A 23,362-nucleotide genomic window follows, 5' to 3' on the forward strand; every position below is an offset into this window, starting at 1 on the left:
TTAAGGTGGTGGTAGATCGGGAGCCAATCAAGCTTTTTTTCTTGTTCAGCTTCTGGAGTGTTTTTGCTCCAGTTCCAGAAAGCTGTTCACCATCATCATCTCAGGGGATAGGCACTAAATGTGGTTCTTGCAAGGAACACTGGCAATAATCTACAGACCAAACAACTATAAAGTATTTTCAAGTTTTCAAATGTACATTATTTGATTTGTGATATATTACATAACACTAAAATCTATTTAAGGCTGTAAATCCAATGAGTTGAAACTTTGTAATAAGAATTGGGCTTCTGTACCCAGGTATATCTCTTTTGGCTTTGGTCAATTCTACAATGACGACTGTTTTTTTCTTCCGGTGCTCCAATTGAAATGATAACCTGAGTGTTCTCTGTCTTGGTGTTGTCGGACCTGCTGTGGGCTTCCAGTATTCACTCTTCATTTCATCCTTACCATGTAATGTTTTACTCTGCCTTATTTTGTAGGCAATGGTTGATTTCACAGACTACCAGATTTACCAAGAGTTGATTAAGGGAAAAGAGGACAACTCATTCTTTAAGAGTTGTGTGGCACAAATGTTAAGAACGGTGATGATGGAAGGATGCACTACAAAGAAGCAGGTCCTAAATTACCTGGGAGAACGATTCCGTGTGAAACTCTATCTCCCAGAGTGGTACACAAATGAGCAAGCTGCAGAATTCCTATTTGAGTAAGTGATGCTTTTGATGTAGACTTTTTACATTTTAAACTTTGTTGTAGGAGCCAGCCAGACTGAACCAAATAAAACTGATGCCTGGAAGAAAGGCAGGCGTTTGGATGAATGACATCCATTCCATAATAGTATGAGGTAAGTGGCATTAGGCAGCCAAGCTGTGGCAGTTTATTTCTCCTGCTGCACATTCAGTAGCCCAGCACAGATTATTGTGGAATGTTTATCATAAAAAGTGTGAAGAGCTTCTTTTTACCCCAACCCCTTTGCTTCACTGCCTTCAATCCACGTTTTCCATTAATTTAATGTTCGTTTATCTTGATAATGGTTCTCTTTTCATGACACCGAAATAGATTGCATCAAATAATTCCACTAAATTGGTCAAGTATGAGTTATTTGCTAAGTGAACTGACCTTGATTAATCTTAATTTATTATCTATCCTGTGTTATAGACTTTAATTGGATACCAACATCTAAAGCAAGTATTCTATAGTGGTGTTTCTTGGATATCCCCTTTTACTTTGGAAAAGGAATGTCACATTTCCATTCTTCATCCTCTAATCAAACTTTTGAACATCTTAGAAAACTAGACATGGTGTTTTTAATTTGAATAATCAGTCAGTACCTGTCCTGGCAGCTCCACTATCTCCAAATGCCTCCTCTGTAAAATATGAGCTGAAGAAAGTGCGTTATTTCTGTGAGAGGTGTTTGGTGATTTGAAGAATATTGAGTGTTTTTCCAGATATCCACACTTTCAATAACATTTTGTATAATAAAAGACAGGATTCACAGCTGATTATTTTATTGGAATGCCTTTGCTGAAGTTAATATTTTGTCCATGGAATCATGTCTCTGTTTATCTGCAGTCAGTGCATCTGTATACATCTGAAATCCAATGTAGAGAAGTATTACTTACTCTGCTTGATGACCCGGAAGCTGTTTGCATTTGCCAAGGAAAAATGCCAGGAAGAGAATCCAGATAGTTTGATAAATCATGAAGTGTTGACTCCTGGACAGCTCTATTTAATGTTTTTGAAGGTTGGTCTAGCGCATGATAACTAGAAATGGCTGGTATTCACATAACTATGTTCTGACCTGATTTCTTTCAATAAGCCAACGCAGTGACATTTACTTCTCCCTCAATCAGACACCGCCCCGTTTACTCTAAGCCTTCATCTGCTTACATGCCATCCTTACCCATTCACCTACCTTTAGTGCCTTACCCACTTAGTTCATTCTCTAGAAATCATAAATAACATTAAATGTTAAAATATGTAAGAAAACTAAATACACTTAGAATTCTTACTTAGGAATGACATTTAAACCAAAGAAATTTAAAAATCGTGACAATTAAATAAAAACAGTATAAAATATTTAAAAGCAACAGAAAAACATACTCTACTATCTTCCCATACTACTACCTCTCCGCGCCCACCCCCTTTCTGGCCTATCACCCTCACCTTAACCTCCTTCCATCTTTCGCACTTCCAATGCCCCTTCCCCTAGTCCCTCTGATCTCTAGCATCTGCAGTCCTCACTTTCTCCTAGCAAATGGTAGATCACCTTGATAAAATACTTACAAGCAATTTCAAAGTTTTCTTTGCAGGGAATAAGTAACTTGCTTTCAAAGAGAGAGTTTGAGGTTTTCTGATGATTCAAAATGCTGCATAGCTGGAAAATTGAAGCTGCAGTACAACCAACTTACCCATGTCAAAATCCCTCAAATAAAAGATGAGGTCACTGGCTAGTTAATCTGTTCTGTTGCTGTTAGCTGAGGAAGAAGAGTTGGCTAGCACACACAATCTGAAACAAACACAGAAAATGCTATAAAAACTCACCAGGTTTGAAAGCATGTGTCATCTATTTGAAGTTCTGAAGAAGAGTCTTACTGGACCCAAAACATAGCTTTGTTTTTCTTTCCACTGATGATGAGTTTCTCCAGCATTCTGTGTTTGATTCAGATTTCCAGCATCCAGAGTAGTTTTGCCTTTACACCAATTTTCCTTGTTCTTTGACAAGTTGCCATAGAGTCTATTTGAACAGATGCACAGGTTTAATGTGTGGTGAAACATGGCCTGTTCCATAGTCCACAGAGTTTCCTTGGTATTGCATTAAAGCATTGATCAAGATCAGCTGTTCAAGTCATTGCTACCAGTTGTAGGGACACTTTAACTGACTATTCAAGTTCACGGTCGTGTACGTATTATAAAAACATTAACTGTATTTTTTCCTTTGATTATTGTTGACAGGAGAAAATGGAGTTTTGGTTACAGTCCATAAAATTAGCACTGGACAAAAAGAGCCAGAAAGGAACTATGCAGATTAATTCTGAAAACTTAATGAAAGTGTTTAATTTAGTGCCAGATCTGTCACGACCATTTGAGTATCTTTTGGCAACAGGAAACCTGCGTTCAAAAACTGGTGAGCACTTTGCTTATAACAAGATATATTAACATGTTTACAGCAGCTAACAAATAACTTTATTAAAGTTATTTTGGAAAATTTTAACTTTTTGTTAGCAAATGAGAAGTTCAAATATATATTTCTAGTAGAAGAGCATACAGCACAAATTATTCAGGTTGATACAGGTTGTGCTTGTTTGTAAAGTTCTTGTTTGCAGTACTTGAAGCCGCAGAAAAGCAATCAATAGTAGTTCTTAAATAAAATGTAAGCTTTTGCAGCAGTGGGTAAAATTGTTACTAATGCTATCTGAATGTTTAAAGTAAACTTGACTGAAAGATGAATAAACCACAAAGCATTTGATTAATTTTACCCATGTACTGATGGACAGAGTATCACAAATAAATCTTTTTAAGGTTTCAAATTTCGGAGAGTTATAGCAGACAGCAATGTCAGGTGAATTCATTCACGTGATGCTGTTTTAACTACGGAGATTGAGAGATTATAGGTGGAGAAAAGAGGAGAAAAAGTGCTTGAAGAGCAAACTTTGCATTCATTTCAAAATAAAAGCATTTCAGAAGCAGAGTTGCAAAAATGGAAGTCAAAAGATGCTTGTAAAAACCAAAAAAAATTTAAATATTTTTTATTGAATCTTCATAAAAATAAAACATATCTGGTTGTAGACTTGCTCGTTGAGCTGGAAGGTTTGTTTTCAGACGTTTCATTGCCATACTAGATAACATCATCAGTGAGCTCCAGATGAAGCCCTGGTGGTATGGCCCGCTTTTTATTTGTGTTTTGGTTTCCTTGGGTTGGTGATGTCATTTTTTGTGGTGATGTCAATTCCAGTTCTTTTTCTCAGGGGTGGTAAATGGGATCCAAGTCGGTGTGTCTGTTGATAGAGTTGCGGTTGGAATGCCACGTTTCCAGGAGTTCTTGTGCATGTCTCTGTTTGGCTTGTCCTAGGATGGATGTGTTGTCCCAGTTAAAATGGTGTCTTTCCTCATCTGTATGTAAGGGTACTAGTGAGAGTGGGTCATATCTTTTGTGGCTAGTTGATGTTTATGTATCCTGGTGGCTAGTTTTCTGCCTGTCTGTGCAATGTAGTGTTTGTTACAGTTCTTGCAAGGTATTTTATAAATGACATTAGCTTGGCTTCTTGTCTGTATAGGGTTTTTCAAGTTCATTAGGTACTGTTTTAGTGTGTTGATGGGTTTGTGGGCTGCCATGATGCCAAGAGGTTTGAGTGGTCTTGCAGTAATTTTCAAGATGTCTTTGATTTAGGGGAGAGTAGCAAGGGTTCCTGGATGTGTTTTGTTTGCTTGTTTGGGTTTGTTGCTGAGAAATTGGTCGATTGTGTTCATTGGGTACCGTTCTTTTTGAATTCGCTGTATAGGTGATTTTTCTCTGCTCGTGGTAGTTCCTCAGTGCTACAGTGTGTGGTGGCTCATTGAAATAATGTTCTAATGCAGCTTCGTTTGTAGGTGCTGGGATGATTGCTTCTGTAGTTCAATAGTCAGTCTGTATGTGTTGTCTTCCTACAGACGCTAGTTTGAAGTTCCCCATTGGCTGTCTACTGTGACATCTAGGAATGGGCAGTTAGTTGTTGTTTTCCTCTTCTTTAGTGAATTTTATGCCAGTAAGGGTTTTGTTGATGGTCTTGAAGGTTTCGTCTAATTTGTTTAGTTTAGTGATGAGAAAGGTGTCATCCACATAGCAGACCCAAAGTTTGAATTGGTTGGTTGGCAGAGCTGTGTGTTTGAGTCTCTGCATTACTGCCTCTGCTAAGAATCCTGATATCGGAGATCCCATGGGTGTTCCATTGGTTTGTTTGTAGGCTGTTGTTGTTGAAGGTGAAGTGGGTAGCGAGGCATAGGTCCACTATCCTGACGGTATTGTCCTTGTTAATGAAGTTGGTGGTGTCTGGTGTATGTGTCTTTGGTTCTTCTAATAGTGTAGTGTTCCTTCACCCAAGAATTCTGAAGATCATCAAAAGACACCAGGATAGAAGAGGATGAAATAATGGTCTCACTGATGATGTTACCGAGTCATAGAGATGTACAGCATGGAAACAGACCCTTTGGTCCAACCTGTCCATGCCAACCAGATATCCCAAATGAATCTAGTCCCCTCTGCCAGTACCCAGCCCATATCCCTCCAAACCCTGCCTATTCATATACCCATCCAAATGCCTCTTAAATGTTGCAATTGTATCAGCCTCCACTAGTTCCTCTGGCAGCTCATTCCATACCCGTATCACCCTCTGTGTGAAGAAGTTGCCCCTTAGGTCTCTTTTATATCTTTCCCCTCTCACCCTAAATCTATGCCCTCTAGTTCTGGACTCCCCGACCCCAGGGAAAAAAGACTTTGTCTGTTTACCCTATCCATGTCCCTCATAATTTTGTAAACCTCTATAAGGTTACCCCTCAGCCTTTGACGCTCCAGGGAAACAGCCCCAGCCTGTTCAGCCTCTCCCTATAGTTCAAAACCTCTAACCTTGGCAACATCCTTGTAGATCTTTTCTGAACCCATTCAAATTTCACAACATCTTTCTGATAGCAAGGACATCAGACATGCACGCAATATTCCAACAGTGGCCTAACCAATTTCCTGTACGGTGATGAAATGTCTGAAAATGAACCTTCCAGCTCGGTGAGCAAACCTACATTTAGAACCTCAACCTGAGCTACAGATCTTCTCAAAACTTGCTAAAACATTTATCTATTATGTAAAATATATGCAACATACACACAGCTTCATATTGAAATACAGACATACCTGAAAAGATGTGCTGTATTTTCTTGATAATTGTAATGCAGGGTATTTATCTGTGGTAATTTCAAATTTATGTCTCCTCTTGTCTCAGGTCTGGGAATGCTGCAGGATTCGGGTTTGTGCATTGTAGCAGACAAGCTCAATTTTATTCGATATCTTTCCCATTTTCGCTGTGTGCACAGAGGAGCAGCCTTTGCTAAGATGAGAACTACTTCAGTACGCAAGTTACTGCCAGAGTCCTGGGGCTTCCTGTGCCCTGTGCACACTCCAGATGGAGAGCCCTGTGGGCTAATGAACCACTTGACTGTCATTTGTGAAATTGTGACCCAGACATCAAGTACAGTTTCTTTGCCAGCTTTACTCTGTGCGCTGGGTAAGTGATGAGAAAATTATACATAAAATGGTATAAGGAGGTAATTCTTGGATTCTTTATAATAGATAATGATTACAGAATAAGTTGGTTAATATAATCTAATTTATGTATTAGGCATTTTGTCAATTATATATTTAGCTGTATCGAAGCAAAGGAAGGTTTAATATTTTCTTGTCTAGTGTTTCATTTCCTCACAAGAATTATAGAAATTCTTGAAAGCAGCCAGATATTTAGAGTGAAACAAAAGCAGCATGCTGAATATAGACTGTCTGACAACTGTACAGCTGTGAATGAGCAGTTTCTTTTTTTTTTAATGGAACGTGGAAATTGAATGGACAAGTGGACAAGGAATGATCTGATCAAAGTCTTCAAGTTACTAACATGAAAAGACATTTGATAAAATTAAACTATTTGCATTAGTTGGGGATTCTAAAATTAGGGGTATAGTTTGAGAACTTAGGAAGCACTTTTACATACTAAGGATAGTAGATGGTTGGAATTCTCTTGCCCAAATGGCAGTAGATGCTAGATCAGTTGTTAATTTTGATTCTGAGAGAGCTAAATTTTTGTTAAGCATAGACAATAACGGATATGGGCCAAAGGCAGGTATATAGGGTTAAGCCACAGATCTGCTGTGATTGCATTGAATGGGGGAACAGGCTCAAGATGTTGAATATTCTTGTTCCTGTGTTCCTAATACTTGAGTGTGTAGGGATATATTGTTAAGGAAGGAAATTCCATGATTTGGTTCTGGCAAGAGTGAAGGAACATCAAAACCGTTCCATGGCAGGATGATGTATGGCTTGGACAGGAACTTGCAGATATTGCTGTTCCATTAATTTTCTGCCATGACCTTCTAAGTGACAGTGGTCCCTTAGTCTTGGTGAGTTGTTGCAGTACCTGTTGCAGATGGTACACACTGCTGTCACTGTGTGTAAGTGGTGAAGGAAGTGTATGTTCATGGTGGTGGAAGAAGAGGTGCTGTTTAAAAGAGCTGCTTTGTTCTGGATGGTGTCAAACCTCTCAAGTATTGTTGGAGTGGTACAGTACTAGCCAGGTATTACTGTGTGTAGAAGTGTATTTCGCAGAACAGCCCCACAGGATAGAGAGACAGCGCTGGTGTTTATATAAAATCAGCCAAGAGGTAAAAAAAAAAAGGGAGTGATTATATAATTTCCTCTGATTTGAAAAACAGTAGAGCATCCCCAAGGTCTGAACTTGTGTGTTTGTGATTAATTTTAACATTTGTAGATAACACAGCTCAAAAATGTAACCATAAGTAAAGATAGCAGGAAAGCTTAAATTGAAATGGCAATTGAAAATTGCTGCACCAAAGGATAAAGTGATTCATTTACTAGAAATTATGAAAAGAGGCTAAATGGCACACCTTTAAAGGGGACGCAGGGATATAGAAGACTTTTGAAAAAGGAAATACTAGCTCCTTGGCTTTATTAATAGAGGTATGAATGCTAAATGGTATGCACCATCCCTAAATTTTAAAGCAAGAGTCTTAACCTGTAAAATAGGGCACGTGCCATTTCATAGACCCCCATTACGAATTTAGAAGCAACAGGGGATTTGTTGACTAAGTTACCAACCCTTTTCTCAGCTGAGGCTCTTAGGTGGGCAATTAATGTGCACTTATGAGTCTAATCTTGCTACTACTGAAGAGTAATGAATGATTGGAGAGGCCTGTGTCCAACATGCAGCCCAGCAGACCCAAGGTGATGGCTGGGGTGGAGTGCTGCCTCTTTTCTGTGTGCCTGATGCCAAAACGTGCCAACCTTACAAGGGCCTGCATTACATAGCTCAAGGTGAAAATGAGGACTGCAGATGGTGGAGATTAAAGTTGAGAATGTGATGCTGGAAAAGCACAGCAGGACAGGCAGCATCCAGGGAGCAGGTGAATCAACGTTTTGGGCAAAAGCCCTTCATCAGGAATGATAAAGGGCTTTTGCCTGAAACATCGATTCTTCTGCTTCTTGGATGCTAACTGACCTGCTGTGCTTTTCCAGCACCACATTCTCGACTTACATGGCTTAAGGTCTCAGCCTATCGCTAAAATGTCTCTTCAGTGCCCTCCGTGCAGTGAAGGCAGTGGCAATGGCCCATTATGTCTCCCAAGTTACTGTTGTCTCAGCATGCAAAGGAGAAGGGAAACGATGCTGGGAGTTGTTGGAGTGACTGTTTCAGTTAAGCTTGAAAAAAGAAGTGGCAATTTTTAGAATATTTTGATGTGTTGGTGTTTCAATGTTATTGTTACTGATGTATAGCTGTGTGTTTTTACTGTTGTTGCCAGTAGAAATCCAGCAGTAAACTGTTCTTGTGCTCCGTGTTTTGCAGGTGTTACGCCAGTGGATGGTCGACCCATCAAGCCATTTTCTGAATGTTACCCAGTTCTGCTGGATGGTGCTGTAGTTGGCTGGGTAGAAAAAGAAATGGGACCTAGTATTGCTGATACACTACGCAACTTTAAAGTATGTACCTGCTTTGCTCCATTATTTCCCTGTTGTTTCCTGTTTATAATTTGGAATTACCAGGGCGAAAGGTTCCATTTGAAATGAATTCATTTTTTTCTGCCCCATTTTGTTTTTCACCCCCTTCCATATCTGATTTCAACCGCCATCCCGCAAACAATTCTTTTCACCTTCTTCCAAAGCTGTTGATCCCATTCTGAAGTTTGTCTCTGCTCACGAGTTTTCAAATAAGAGGTAACGGACGAGTGTTCCAGAGAGCTTTAAATCATGAGAGATGTCTACTCTCTGCCAGCTAAACCATGTGCTACTAGGACAGTATCTTGAGAATCATGCTTGTGTGTTTTCTTGCCTGCACATTGTAGCTTTATATCTTAGTTAAAAACATGCTTCTGACAATTACAGCACACTTTTTTCTTTCGCATTGGCTAATGTTGTACATGGAGGTTGTGTCACCTTTTTCAGGATTGTGTGATAAAGGTAAGGAGTGTCTACGCACTGGAAAGGTTGAAATCCACTATTTTAGATGATGGATATGTCTTTCTTCATCGTCATTTGTTTGTGAAGAGGTACCTGCTGCACAAGATATGAAAGTAGGGCTTCAGGTCACTTAAATTTTCTCTGTTATGGAGCAAAAGTAGGAATATTTGGTGTGTAAAATTTGGGACTGGTGAGTGTGTTTATAGAGGTAAAAACTTGGAGGCCTTTAATGAAGTAATAATGGCTTATTCTTAGTAATTATGTACTACAGATCCAATAACCCTCTCTATTCTCCAAACATACTTTAACCCTCCCGATATCACTAACGGTTGATGGAGCATATTTCCATACATTAGAGAGCCCTTGCTGAAAGCATGTCTCCTTTATCTGTGAGTAAATGGCAGCACACTATTCACCCAGAATGGCCACTGTTCTTGTTAGTGATCAGGAACGAGTACTGCCCTTTAGTTCTCCTGTCAGCTTAGTGTTGACACCGGTTGCAAAGCCTCTACTTCAGCTGATTTCAGCTAATTCAACACAGATGTTCTACATTATTCACTTGTGAGATGTGGGTATCATTGGCTGGCTAGTATTTATTGTCTGTCCCTAGCTGCCCTTGAGAAGGTGTTGGTGAGCTGCATTCTTGAATAGTTGCAATCCATGTGCTATAGGTAGATCCATAATGTCCTTAGGGAGGGAATTCAGGGTTTTTGATTCAGTGACAGTGAAGTAATGGCAATATATTTCCAAGTCAGGATGTTGAGTGATTTGGAGGGGAACTTGCAGGTGATGGTGTTCCCATGTCCTAGGTAGAAGTTGTCGTGGGTTTGGAAGATGCTTTCTCAGGATCTTTGGTGAATTTCTGCAGTGCATCTTGTGGCTAGCACACATTGCTGCTACTGAGCGTTGATGGTGGAAGGAGCGGATTCTTGTGGATGTGGTGCTGGTGAAGCAGGCTACTTTGTACTCAATTGTATTGTTGGAGCTGCCATCCATCCAGGCAAATGGGGAGTATTCCATCACACTTGTAGATGGTAGACTGGCTTTGGGGCGTCAGGAGGTGAGTTTCATGCTGTAGTATTCTTAGCTTCTGACCTGCTCTTACAGTCAGTGTATTTATATGGTGAGTCCAATTGAGCTTCTAGGCAATGATAACTCTCAGGATGAATTTAGCGAAGACAATGGCATTGAATGTGAAGGAGCAGTGGTTAGATAGTCTCTTATTGGAGGTGGTCATTGCCTGGCATTTGTGTGGCATGAATGTTACTTGCTGCTTGTCAGTCCAAACTTTAATATCGTCCAGAACTTGTTGCATTTGGAAATGACTACTTCACAATCCTAAGTGGTGCTGAATTTTATGCAATAATCAATGAACATCCCCACTTCTGACCTTATGATGGAGGGGAGGTCATTAATGAAGCATCTGAAGATATTTAGAGTCAGGACACTACTCTGAGGAACTCCTACAGATAAATCCTTGAGCTGAGATGTCTGACCTCCAGCAACCATGATCTTCTTTCTATGTGCTCGGTATGACTCCAACCAGCAGAAGAGTTTGCCCATTTTGCTAGGGCTCCGTGATGCCACAGTCAGTCAAATGTGGCCCTTGATGTGAATTTGGCACTTTTGTCCATATTTGCTCAAGGCTGATAATGAGGTCAGGAGCGGAGTGGCCCTGGCAGAACCCAAACAGGGCTTCATTGAGCAGGTTATTGCCATATAGATGTTGTTTGATAGCACTGTTGATGATGTCTTTCATCACTTTATCAATGATCAAGAGTAGACTGATGGGGACTGTTGGATTTGTCCTACCTTTTGTGCAGGACATGCCTGGGTAATTTTCCACATTGTCACTTAGATGCAACCTTTGTAACTGTATTGACAGCTTGAGTTGGGGAATAGCAAGTTCTGGAACACAAATCTTCAGCAACATTGCCGGAATATTGCTGGGGCCCATAGCCTTTTCAGTATCCAGTGCCTCCAACTATTCTTTGATATCACATGGAGTGAATTGAATTGGCTGAAGACAGTAATGCTAGGGACCACTGGAGAAGGCTGAGATGAATCATCCACTTGGCTCTTTTGGCTGAAGATTGCTGCGAATGCTTCCGCCTTATCTTTTGCACTGGTGTCTTAGTCTCATCCACACTGAGGATAGGGATATTAATGGAGTCCCCTCCTCCAGTGACTTGTTTAAATGTCCACCACCATTTACAACTGAATATGGCAGCACTGCAGAGCTTAGATCTGATCTGTTGCCTGTGGGATTCCTTAGTTCTATCTATCGCGTGCTCCTCTAGCTCTTCGCTATACAAGTAATCCTGCTTGGTAGCTTCACCAGGTGTCAGTTCTGATCTGTTAGATCTTGACATAGATTAAAAATGCAACAAAGATTTATGAGGATGTTACCAGGATTGAAGGGTTTGAATTATAGGAAGAGGCAAGATAGGCTGGGACTTTTCTCACTGGAGTGTAGGAGGTTGAGGTCATGGGGGCATAGATAAGGGAAATGATAAAAGTCTTTTCCCCAAGGTAGACAATTTCAAAACTAGAGGACATACATTTAAGGTGAGAGGAGAAAGATTTAAAAGGGACCTGAGGTGCAACTTTGTCACACAGAGGGTGATTTGTTTGTGGAATGAACTGCCAGAGGAAGTAGTAGATACAGATATGGTTACAATATTTAAAAGACTTTGGACAGGTTCATGAGTAGAAAAGGTTTAGATGGATATGGGCCAAAACTAGGTAAGTGGGACTAGTTTAGTTTGGGAAAGTTGATCAGCATCGACAAGTTGGTCTGAAGGATCTGTTTTGTGCTGTATTACTCTATAACATCTCATTTTGGGGTATGCCTTGTTCTACTGCTGGCAACCCCTCCGCTCTCCATTGAATCAGGGTTGATCCCCAGGCTTGAGGGTAATGGTTGGGGGTGGGATGTGCCTGGCTAGGAGTTTGCAGATTGTGTAATTTTGCTGATATTGATGGCCCAAAGTGCCTCATGGAAGACCAGTCATGAGTTGCTAGATTTGTTAGAAGTGTATCCCATTTAGCATGGTGATAATGCCATACAATACGATAACCATAGAAGTTATTCTCAATGTGGAAGCAGGACTTCATCTCACCAATTTAACAAGACTCTTACCGATACAGTCATTGATAAATACACCTGCAGCCAGTGAATTGGTAAGGATGAGGTTAGGTATATTTGTCCCTCTTTTGGTTCCCTTACCACCTGTCGCAGACCCTGTGCAGCTATATCCCTTCAAGGCCTGATCAGTTTGATCATTATTGCTACTGCTGAGTCACTCTTAGTAATATGCATTGAAATCATCCACCCAGAATATATTTTGTGCTCTTGTCACTCTCGATGCTTCTTCAAAGTGATGTTCACCATGGAGGAATTCTGATTCATCTGTTGAGGTAGGACATTTCGTGATAATCAGGAACTTTCCTTGCTCATGTTTAACCTGAAGCCTTGAGATTTCATGGAGTCCAGAATCAGTGTTGAGGACTCCCTGGATAATTCCCCCCGAATGTATGCCACTGCTGCCACCTTGGGGGTCTGTCTTGCCAGTGGTTCAGGACATGTCAAGGGATGTTGATAATGGTGTCTGGGACATTGTCTGTAAGGCATGTCTTTTGTCAGGATGTTGCTTGACTAGTCTGTGAAACAGCTTTCCCAATTTTGGCACTAGCCCCCAGATATTAGTAAGGAGGACTTTGCATGATCGACATGGCTGCTTCTGCCATTTTCTTTTCTGATGCCTGGGTTGATGCATGTGGACCATACAGTTTCATGTCTTTCTTGAGACTTTGGCAGTTAAGAGTCAGCCATATTGCTCTGGGCATGCAGTCACATGTAGGCCAGACAGATGAGGATGGCAGATTTTCCTTCTCTGAAGGACATTAGTGAATCAGATTGACAATTGACAATGGTTTCACGGTCATCAGAAGATTCTTAATTCCAGATTTTTAAAAAATTGATTCCAAATGCTGCCATCTGTAAAGGCTGGTTTCCAGTCCTGGTCCTTAGAACACAAGCTGAGTTTCTGGAATAATAGTCTAGCAATAATATCATGAGACCATTGCCGCCTCCAGTCATAAACCTTGTCTAATTAGTACTGTCGTTGCTGCTTGCAGGATAAGTAGTTGACCAAGTTGGCATTTTTATTATTGATGCAAAAAAATCCCCACAATATTAATAATAATTAATAAGGTTTGTTTGATAGGTGCTCCAGTTGAAAAAAGTCCCTCCGTGGATTGAAATCGTTCTTATTCCAATGATGAATAAGCCCAGCATTTATCCAGGATTGTACCTCTTCACCACTATGAATCGGATGATGCGGCCTGTCAGAAACCTGGCCTTGGGAAAACAGGAGCTGATTGGGACTCTTGAACAGGTACTAATATGTTAATAATGGTATCTTCACTTGATTTTGAGAAGGCTTGGCTAGCTCATTGATTTTAAGATGATAAAAAGAGTTTTGGGTGAAGGTAGGCCTTTGACCTATTTGATCCCCATACTAACTCTACTCTTCCCATTCCAGCATCTAACAGTTCTTAAATAAGTCTTTTTTTTGTATACAGTGGACGTGTTGACATGGAAATTATCATTTTTTGATCATACTGGAATCATTACTGGTTCAGAGGAGTTGGAATAATTGTTAGTTAATCCTTTACTTGTGTAATACTAGTGGGACATCATGGTCCCTGAAAATTAATACATCTGCATCCAGCCTATCATCTGCTGTATTCAAGTGAAAATGTTCAACCCTCTGTAAATGGATTAATGAAGAAACGGTTTGTTTTTGATTTTTATTTTCAAGGAAACAAACTGAAGTACCTAGAAATCATTCTGAGGCAAATAACTCAAAGATAAACCAGAGTTCCGTCCCTTTTAATATTAATGAGCACAATTTTGCTACAGTGCTGAGAAACAATATGCTGGTATTTACAATACGTTTTGTTGTCATGCAGCTGTACATGAATATTGCTATCACTGAGACGGATATCTTGCCGGGAGTAACGAGCCATCAGGAACTTTTTCCTCATGCCATGCTGAGTGTTGTGGCTAATTTCATCCCATACTCTGATCATAATCAAAGTCCTAGGAACATGTATCAGTGTCAGATGGGTAAGTAAAAATGGAACCAAACAACAGATTACTATTTAGAAATTTTATAAGCTTCAGCCTTCTCCCTTTTCTCAATCTGCCCACAAGGATGTTGGTCCCCTTCCATTTCGGCTGGAACGCGTCCCTCTTACACAGGTCATTTTTACCTCTGAAGAGATCCAGTGGTCCAACAATGTGAATTCTTGTCCCCTGCACCAGCTTCTCAGCCACACATTCACGTGCCCTATCCTCTTATTCCTCCTCTCACTAGCACGTGGCATCGATCGTAGTCCAGATATTACTAACATTGAGGACCTACTTTGAAATCTCCTGCCTAGTTTCTTATATTCTGTCTGCAGAACCTCATCCCTTTCCCTACCCACGTTGTTAGTGTCAATGTACACAACTATCTCCTGCTGATCATTCTTCCCTTTCATAATATTCTCTGAGACATCTTAAACTCTGGTACCAGGGAGGTAACATATCGTCCTGCTTTCTGCAGATACATCTGTCTGCTCCCAGGCTAGAGAGTCCCATATTACAATCAATCACTTGGAACCTGACATACCCCTTATTACATTAGAGCCGGTCACAGTACTAGAAATCTGGCTGTCAGTGCTATACTCCTGAGAACCCATTTCCCTGTCCTCCCATAGTATCCAAAACAGCATGTTTGAGATGGGGATAGCCACAGGAAACTCCTGCACTACCTGGCTACTGCTCCTACCATTCCCTGCAGTCAACCATCTACCTCTCTCTCCATCTCCAGTGTCTCCACCTTCCTGAAATTGCCAGCCATTACACCTCCCTCGCCGTCACTTGTGCTCACTCTCCCTAGCTTTTTTTCTGTTATGAAGAACGGTCATTTGACTCAAAACGTTAACAATGTTTTTCTCTCCACAGCTGCTGCCAGATTTGCTGAGTATCTCTGGCACGTTTTACTTTTGTTTCAGTCTGTTCTGCAAACAACATGACCCTATGTAATGATATGTGTAACTTCCAATTGTATAATTCCTAATGTATGACAACTTATCCTGCCAACCAATGTAGGATTGTCAGTCAGGCTTGAGATGTGGTTGACTTGTATATAATGGAAGTTATGCGTATTAATATGTTGGGCCCTGTTCTTTGCAGACAGAATGAATAGACACATGCTTTGTGCCTGCTTCAACTTGACAGAATAGGGGATGAACATTTGCTAGTTCATTTTTCAGGCAGTGCTGTAACCAGTTAGCGTTAAGAATACTGTTGATAAATCAGAGGATTAGGAAGTTTAAGAATACCAAGATTCTGATGGAGAGGAAGAATAAAATACAAAAACAATCTAGCAAATGACTTAAAAATGGAATTTATCAAAGTTTCTCCAGGTATGTAGAAAGTGTACTTTGGCTAAAATAAACGTGAGTCTATCAAAAGAATTTATAGTGGGGAGCAAAGAAATAGCAGAGAAGCAAAATGATTACTTTTGTGTCTGTTTTCACTGAGGAAGATATAAGAATTCCTCCAAAGTTAGAGATCCAAACGAAGATGAAGAATGGAAGTTGAAGTAATTCAGTAGTAGTGAGAAGGTTATACGGTAAAAAATTAATACGTTGATAAGTTACTGGAACCTTATGGTCTACAGAGTGTCAAAGGAGGTGTCTCTAAGATAGTTGATGCATTGGTAATCATATTCCATAATTCTCTTGGTTCTGGAAGAAATGGCTGAAGAACTGAATAATTACTTTGTGTCAGTATTCATGGTGGAATACATGAATAATATCACAAAAATTCAAGGGAGTAAGGGGGTATAGCTGAGGACTGTGGCCATCATCAAGAAGGTGCTAGAAAAACTGAATGGCATAAATCACATGAACCACATGGACTACACCTCAGAGTTTTAAGGGAGATAGCTGAAAGAGATCGTAGAGGCATTATTGGTAATCTTTCAGGAATCAATAGAATCAGGGAGGGTCCCAGAGGGCTTGAAAATTGCTAACGTGAAACCCCTGTTTAAAAGGGGAGTAAGGCAGAAAGTGGAAAATTTATAGCGTGGGAAAGAGTGAGGTCATGCACCTTGATAGGAAGAATAAAGACATAGACTAGTTTCTAAATGGGGAGAAAATTCAGAAGTCTGAAATGCAAGGGGACTTGAAAGTTCTAGCCCAGGATTCTTCCAAGGTAAACTTGGTTGAGCCACTACTAAGGAAGGCAAATGCAATGATGGCATTTATTTTGAAGGACTTGAATGTAAAAGCAGGGATGTACTTCTGAGGCTCCGTAAGGCTCTGGTCAGGCCTCATTTGGAGCGTTGTCTGCAGTTTTGGGCCCCATATCTCAGGAAGGCCCTGGAGTGTGTTCAGAAGAAATTCACAAGAATGGTCCCAAGAATGAAAGCTTATCATATGAAGAACATTTGAAGACCCTGGGTCTATACTTGAAGTTTAGAAGTTTGAGTGGGAGATCTAATTGAAACTTACAGAATATTGAATAGCCTGGACAGAGTGGATGTTGGCAAGATGTTCCCATTGTAGGGAGAGACTATAACCTGAGGGCACAGCCTTAGAGTAAAAGGTAGACCTTTTTGAACAGAGATGAGGAGAAACTTCTTTAGTGGTGAATCTATGGAATTAACTGCCACAGAAGTCTGTGGAGGCCAGGTCATTGATTCTTTTTAAGACTGAGATAGATAGGTTCTTAATTGTAAAGGAGATCAAGAGTTATGGGGAGAAGGCGGGAGAATGGGGTTCAGAAACTTATCAGACATGATTGAGTCTGCTCTGCCATTCAATGTGCTGAATGGCCTAAATTCTGCTCCTATATCTTATGATTCCTGCATATTGGAAGCTTGAATTTGTCAACCTACTACTTACAAAACAGAACTATAGACTCCTCAGTCTTACATCATTAGTGGAGAAAATGCTAAAATCTATGACAAACGTTGTGATTGATGTATTTTTGCATAAAAATGATCTGATTGGGCAAAGTCAGTATGGATTTGCGAATGGACACATCATGACAAAGGGAGTTTTTTGAAATGTTACTAACAAAATTAAAAAGTTGCTGAATGTTTTATATTTGGATTTTCAGCAGGCCTTTGATCAGATCTCCTACAGGTGGTTAGTTAGTAAAATTAAAGGATGTGGTGTAGGAGCAATGTACTAGCATGAATTAAGGACTGGCTAATAGAAAAACACAGTAGAAATAAATGAGCATTCTTGTATTGGCAGTCTGAGTAGTGGTGTATTGCAAAGATCATTAGTTGGATTCCAGCATTTACAGTATATATCAGTCATCTGCCATGGAAACCAAATGTACTATTTCCAGTCTTATAAACGATACAAAGCTAAGCAAGAATGTGAAGTGAGGAAAATGTAAAATGTTTTCAGGAAGTTTAGGATAGGCTTAGTGATTGTAGATGTATAACGTGATTGTATAACGTGGGAAATGTGAAATTATCCACTTTGGTAGGAAAGGCAGACATGATGGATATTTCTTGAATGATGAGAGATTGGAAAGTGTAGGAGTCATAGAATCACTGCAGCGTAGAAGCAGGCCAGTTGGCTCTCTGAGTCCATGCTGACCCACAAAAGAACATCCTATCCAGACCCACTCCCCTACCTTATCCCTGTAACCCTGCATTTCTGGATAACCCACCTAGCCTGCACATGTTGAGCTGTGGCAAGAAACCATAACACCTGGAGGAATTCCTCGCAGACTTGGGGAAAACATGGTCACTCAAGGATGGAATTGAACCCAGGTCCTTGGCGCTTTGAGACAGCAGTGCTGATCACTAAGCCACCATTCAAAGATGTGCAAAGGGACTTATGTGTCCTTGTGAATATGCCACTGAAGATTAATGTGCAGATGCAGCAAGCCATTAGGAAGACAAATGGAATGTTAGCCATTATTGCAAAAGGATTTAAGTGCAGGAATAGTTCTTCATTTGATTAGGAGCTTGGTTAGACAGTTCTTAAGGCTCCGTAAGGCTCTGGTCAGGCTTCGTTTGGAGCGTTGTCCGCAGTTTTGGGCCCCATATCTCAGGAAGGCCCTGGAGTGTGTTCAGAGGAGATTCACAAGAATGGTCCCAAGAATGAAAGCTTATCATATGAAGAACATTTGAAGATCCTGGGTCTATACTTGAAGTTTAGAAGTTTGAGTGGGAGATCTAATTGAAACTTACAGAATATTGAATAGCCTGGACAGAGTGGATGTTGGCAAGATGTTCCCATTGTAGGGAGAGACTATAACCTGAGGGCACAGCCTTAGAGTAAAGGGTAGGCCTTTTTGAACAGAGATGAGGAGAAACTTCTTTAGTGGTGAATCCGTGGAATTAACTTCCTGGGTATAAATTTGAGCTTATCTCTGGAAATATATTATTGCCATAGATAAGAGTACAACAAAGTTTCACCAGATTTTTTTTTCTGGGATGGTTGTTCTGTCCATTGAAGAGAGGTTATCAGGGGTTAAATAGCAATGAGAATCTATGGTTATAATCAGATCAGCCACATCGTATTAAATGACAGAGCAGGCTCAAGAGGTTGAATGGCCTGTTCCTGCTCCTTATATGTGGTGAGATAGGATAAATAATAAATTAACTGTGAAACCAGATTTTTCAAATTACATGTTAAGTGCTTAGCTTATTCATTTTGTGTATTGATTATACACTATAGTTCAGTAAATGATTTATTTTCATTCCTTTATAGGCAAGCAAACAATGGGATTTCCGTTATACACTTATCCAGACAGGTCTGATAATAAACTCTATCGCCTACAAACTCCTCAGAGTCCTCTCGTGCGACCGCACATGTATGACTTCTTTAATATGGATAACTATCCCACAGGGACAAATGCTATTGTAGCTGTCATCTCATACACTGGATATGACATGGAAGATGCTATGGTGTGTATTTGTTTCTTAATTGAGTTAAGCTCCACTGAGTATACGTTGCTACATTCCAAGTGGGAGACTAATGGATTCAAATTGTTGTAACAAGTGGTGTTCTTACCTTCCCTTAAAGGGTGCACACTTTATTTTTTCCTTAGTGATTGAAAGCCCCACCTGGATTGATCATCTTTGTTATTGAGAGGGACACCTGTTTTACAGACTTCTGTCAGTGCTAATCTATTCCAACTCCTCTCTCATTTTAGTACAGGAGACCTATAAAATCCTCCAACTCAACCAGAGCAGGTATATTGAAGATCATATACATGTTGACAGGTTTAGTTATCTTGCATTAATTCTGACATTTAGAAATCATTGAGGTAAATTTATGCAAGTAATTATTGCCTACCTCTTGTTTTATTATCTGGATTTTACAGTGCAGGTTTTAACTTTTGCTTTTCATACATAAGCCCAGCCTTTCCATGTGATTTGATTTGGAAAATAACATTTTCCATTTAGATGGGAGCAGCTGTCCTATTGAGCAAGCAGCAGTCACTGATGCCCTTATCAAAATTGCAACATGTACCAGTTATTCATATAAATATATATAAATATACATGTAAATATATAGATCACAAGTGTGGTAAGGTCCATCTCATTTTCACAGATTGTTATTCTCTGTAATAAAGCATTAACCAATGAGTTAGACAGTGGACTCTGGACCAAGGTATGAGTCCAGCTCAATGTGATTGGCTGAAAGTATCCTTGTGTAAGGAAACACTGTGAAAATTGGAACAACGCGAAGAAGATAGCTGGTGAAGCAAATGAAAGGTGGCACACTGGTTTAGTTTGTGATATTCTCTGAAGTTTGAAAAGGGCGCTACAGAAGGAGTTTTAGTCTGCATCTGATTTAAGATTGCATCATACTGGCTCTAGATGCCTGAAATAGAAACATCCATTTAACTGTATCCCATATTAGCATGTAACTCAAGTACACTCGGTTCTGCTTGCGCGCACATTTCTTCAAAATGAATTGGTTATAACGCGATTGAAGAATTTAAACCATTATTTCTAGAACGCAAATTTTCATTGCTTGTATTAGCTATAACGTGATTCCAAGCCCATTAGTTTAAATGATGCTGCTATTGCGTGATTTTCTTATAACACAGTGTGACTCAGGAACGGAACTGTTGCTATTATTTTAACAAGCCCTAAAGTATTTCTGATCATCACTATTAAGAAATGTTATTGGTTGAATTTGTAGAGTTTGGGGAGAAACCTATTTCTAATGCATTTTGTTTAGTTTTGGAAAATATTTTCATGTTGAATTAGCTATATGCATTATTTATTCTAACAGCATATATTTCTCTGTACATAAAATAACAGATTGTCAACAAGGCATCCTGGGAGCGAGGATTTGCCCATGGAAGTGTTTATAAGACTGAAATGATAGACCTTGAACAAAAGGTTAAGCAAAACAATGGTATCTTTGTGTTTGGTGTCAAACCTGGTGATAAACGAGCAGCTCAGAAACTTGATGAAGATGGATTGCCATTTATTGGGGCTGTCCTGGAGTATGGTGATCCGTTTTATAGTTATGTGAATCTCAACACTGGAGATAGTTCTGTGGTGTACTACAAGTAAGTAAAAAAAAAATCTCCTGGTACAGAAACAAATGTTGTTACATCCTTAACATATCAGAGTTTCTTTGCATTGTTATTGTCAGCAGATCCACCTGAAACCTGAGCTGGAATTTGTTTCCTGTAACTTTTTACATGCATGACTAGAATTCTTTTTGCACATTTGCTGACAGACATGATCACATTTTTCTGTTAATATATACTGTTAATATATTTAAAGAAATGCACTAACTGGTAATTCATTCTGTTGCTATTTGTGGGATTTTACTGGTGCAGTTTAGGCTGCTGTGTCAGACTACGCAGCAACAGTGATTACATTTCAGTAATGTGTTTTCTTTTCATGTGATTAAGATGCTTTGATGATATGATTAAAGCAATACAGTACAGCAAATCCTTCCCTTTTTGTAATACACAAACCCAGAGATGCAGTCAGAAAATTTAACCAGACTCCCATCCTCTCCTCAAAAAAGATGATATTCCAGAGGTTTTGGTAAAATATGGCCACTTCTGACTTGGCTACATCACATTTCCAGCTGAGAGCCCAGGTTGTGGGTGAAATCCCATTGTGATATGTAACATTCATAAAATGAACATGCTTGAGTTTGGGTAAGTACTTTTTAACCAGATACTGAGCTTTAAACATTGTGAATAGATTTAACCTCTTTTAATTAACGTTCTTATTTTTCCGCAGGAGCAAAGAAAACTGCATAGTAGATAACATTAAAGTCTGTAGCAATGACAATGGAACAGCGCTGTTTAAACGTGTGTGCATCACGATGAGGGTCCCTCGTAATCCCACTATTGGAGATAAGTTTGCTAGTCGACATGGTCAAAAGGGCATCTTGAGTCGATTGTGGCCAGCAGAGGACATGCCATTCACAGAAAGTGGAATGACGCCAGACATTCTGTTCAATCCCCATGGATTCCCTTCACGTATGACCATTGGGATGCTGATTGAAAGCATGGCAGGTAAGTCTGCTGCTATGCATGGCCTGTGCCATGATGCCACACCATTCATGTTCTCTGAGGAAAATTCTGCCCTGGAGTACTTTGGGAAGATGTTGCAAGCTGCTGGCTACAACTACTACGGTACAGAAAGGATCTACAGTGGCATCAGTGGGATGGAGTTGGAAGCAGATATCTTCATCGGGGTGGTTTACTACCAGCGCCTGCGTCACATGGTATCTGACAAGTTCCAAGTTAGAACTACTGGGGCGAGGGATAAAGTGACGAACCAGCCTTTGGGAGGGAGAAATGTCCAGGGTGGTATTCGATTTGGGGAGATGGAACGTGATGCTCTGTTGGCACATGGAACGTCCTTCTTGCTTCAAGATCGTCTGTTCAATTGCTCCGACCGTTCTGTAGCCCATGTGTGCACCAAGTGCAGCAGCCTTCTGTCGCCAGTACTGGAAAAGCCCCCGCCATTGTGGTCTGCCACACGTCACAGAAAGTACCAGTGTACTTTGTGTCATCAGTCAGGTACCGTTGAGATTGTCTCTGTGCCTTATGTTTTTCGATACTTTGTAGCTGAACTGGCAGCGATGAACATTAGTGTTCAACTTGACGTGAGATGATATGACAGATTCACTTTAGTGGTTTTTAAATTAAGTGGATTTCACTCACACTGTATAAAATGGACAGACTGTGAGCAAAGGTGATATCTGGTAATAACTGCTGTGCTGAAAGATCAGCAAAACTATTTCAAACTGATTTATATTTAGATCTTGCTGTCGACTCTTGGTGGCAGCACATGCACTGGTATTTCATGGAATTTGGCTGAGAATTAAGTTACTTTTGACTGAATGTAAATAACAAACCAAAAGTTACATTTATCAGAGGACCTTTTGGGTGAATTGTATACTACATCTTAATATTTACAGACTTTAACATGATTTAATTTTGTTGTCCTAAAAGAAATTGCAGTCTCAATGCACAGTCTGAAATCTAAGTTATGAAGGTCTGAGGAGTGCTGCTATGCAAAGAGCTCAACAATAAATATCATTTATTTTTGAAGAAAAATTGCTTTTACTCTCCTTCTTTGAAGCATTATTTGTGTCCGAAGAGCTCCTTCTGATCCACTTGAGCTTTGGCACTTTAAAAGAGACTGTCTACTACAATGAACTGTTTTCTCTTTTGGATCTTCATTACCTCCCTGGATGGAGTTTGATTACTTGTTCCCAACACAGGAAAAGGGAAATCCAGAATTTTTCAAATTGTGATTTCAGTTGATGATGACTGGGAGAAAACCTCACTGCTGAAGTCTTTTACATGAGATATTAAGGATACTTTCTGCTTGTTATAATGACAAGGATTAAAAATTGTTGAACTTTTATCTGAAAATTTCTTCCTTAACCAATATTAGAACAAACGATTCATTTGGTCTTTCATCTCATCATTGCTTGAGTAAATTATTATATTTCTGTGTACTAAAAAGACTTAGCATTTTGCTTAGGGCAAAATATAATTAGACGGATCTGCTATTTATACTAAGGTATTATGCAGACATGAGTCTTCAAGTGTTGTGTAAGAAGTTCCAGCAG

At 39.8% G+C, this 23,362-nt stretch overlaps 1 protein-coding gene across 3 annotated transcripts in view; it reads left to right on the plus strand.

Annotated features, from left to right (window-relative positions):
* The window catches only part of polr1b (RNA polymerase I subunit B), a 35,365-nt gene extending 12,267 nt beyond the window's left edge, over positions 1 to 23,098 (plus strand). For all 3 annotated transcript variants that reach the window (XM_060849073.1, XM_060849065.1, XM_060849055.1), the window contains 10 exons: positions 480 to 703; positions 1,570 to 1,741; positions 2,953 to 3,124; positions 5,970 to 6,251; positions 8,595 to 8,728; positions 13,435 to 13,605; positions 14,183 to 14,339; positions 19,004 to 19,200; positions 20,569 to 20,822; positions 21,514 to 23,098. In XM_060849073.1, the coding sequence (XP_060705056.1) occupies positions 480 to 703; positions 1,570 to 1,741; positions 2,953 to 3,124; positions 5,970 to 6,251; positions 8,595 to 8,728; positions 13,435 to 13,605; positions 14,183 to 14,339; positions 19,004 to 19,200; positions 20,569 to 20,822; positions 21,514 to 22,396 (2,646 nt within the window). In that variant the 3' untranslated portion in view covers positions 22,397 to 23,098. The remainder of the gene's footprint in view (positions 1 to 479; positions 704 to 1,569; positions 1,742 to 2,952; positions 3,125 to 5,969; positions 6,252 to 8,594; positions 8,729 to 13,434; positions 13,606 to 14,182; positions 14,340 to 19,003; positions 19,201 to 20,568; positions 20,823 to 21,513) is intronic.
* Positions 23,099 to 23,362: the final 264 nt, after the last annotated feature.

The sequence above is a fragment of the Hemiscyllium ocellatum genome, chromosome 3 (genome assembly GCF_020745735.1).
Source record: "Hemiscyllium ocellatum isolate sHemOce1 chromosome 3, sHemOce1.pat.X.cur, whole genome shotgun sequence".
Lineage (NCBI taxonomy): Eukaryota > Metazoa > Chordata > Chondrichthyes > Orectolobiformes > Hemiscylliidae > Hemiscyllium > Hemiscyllium ocellatum.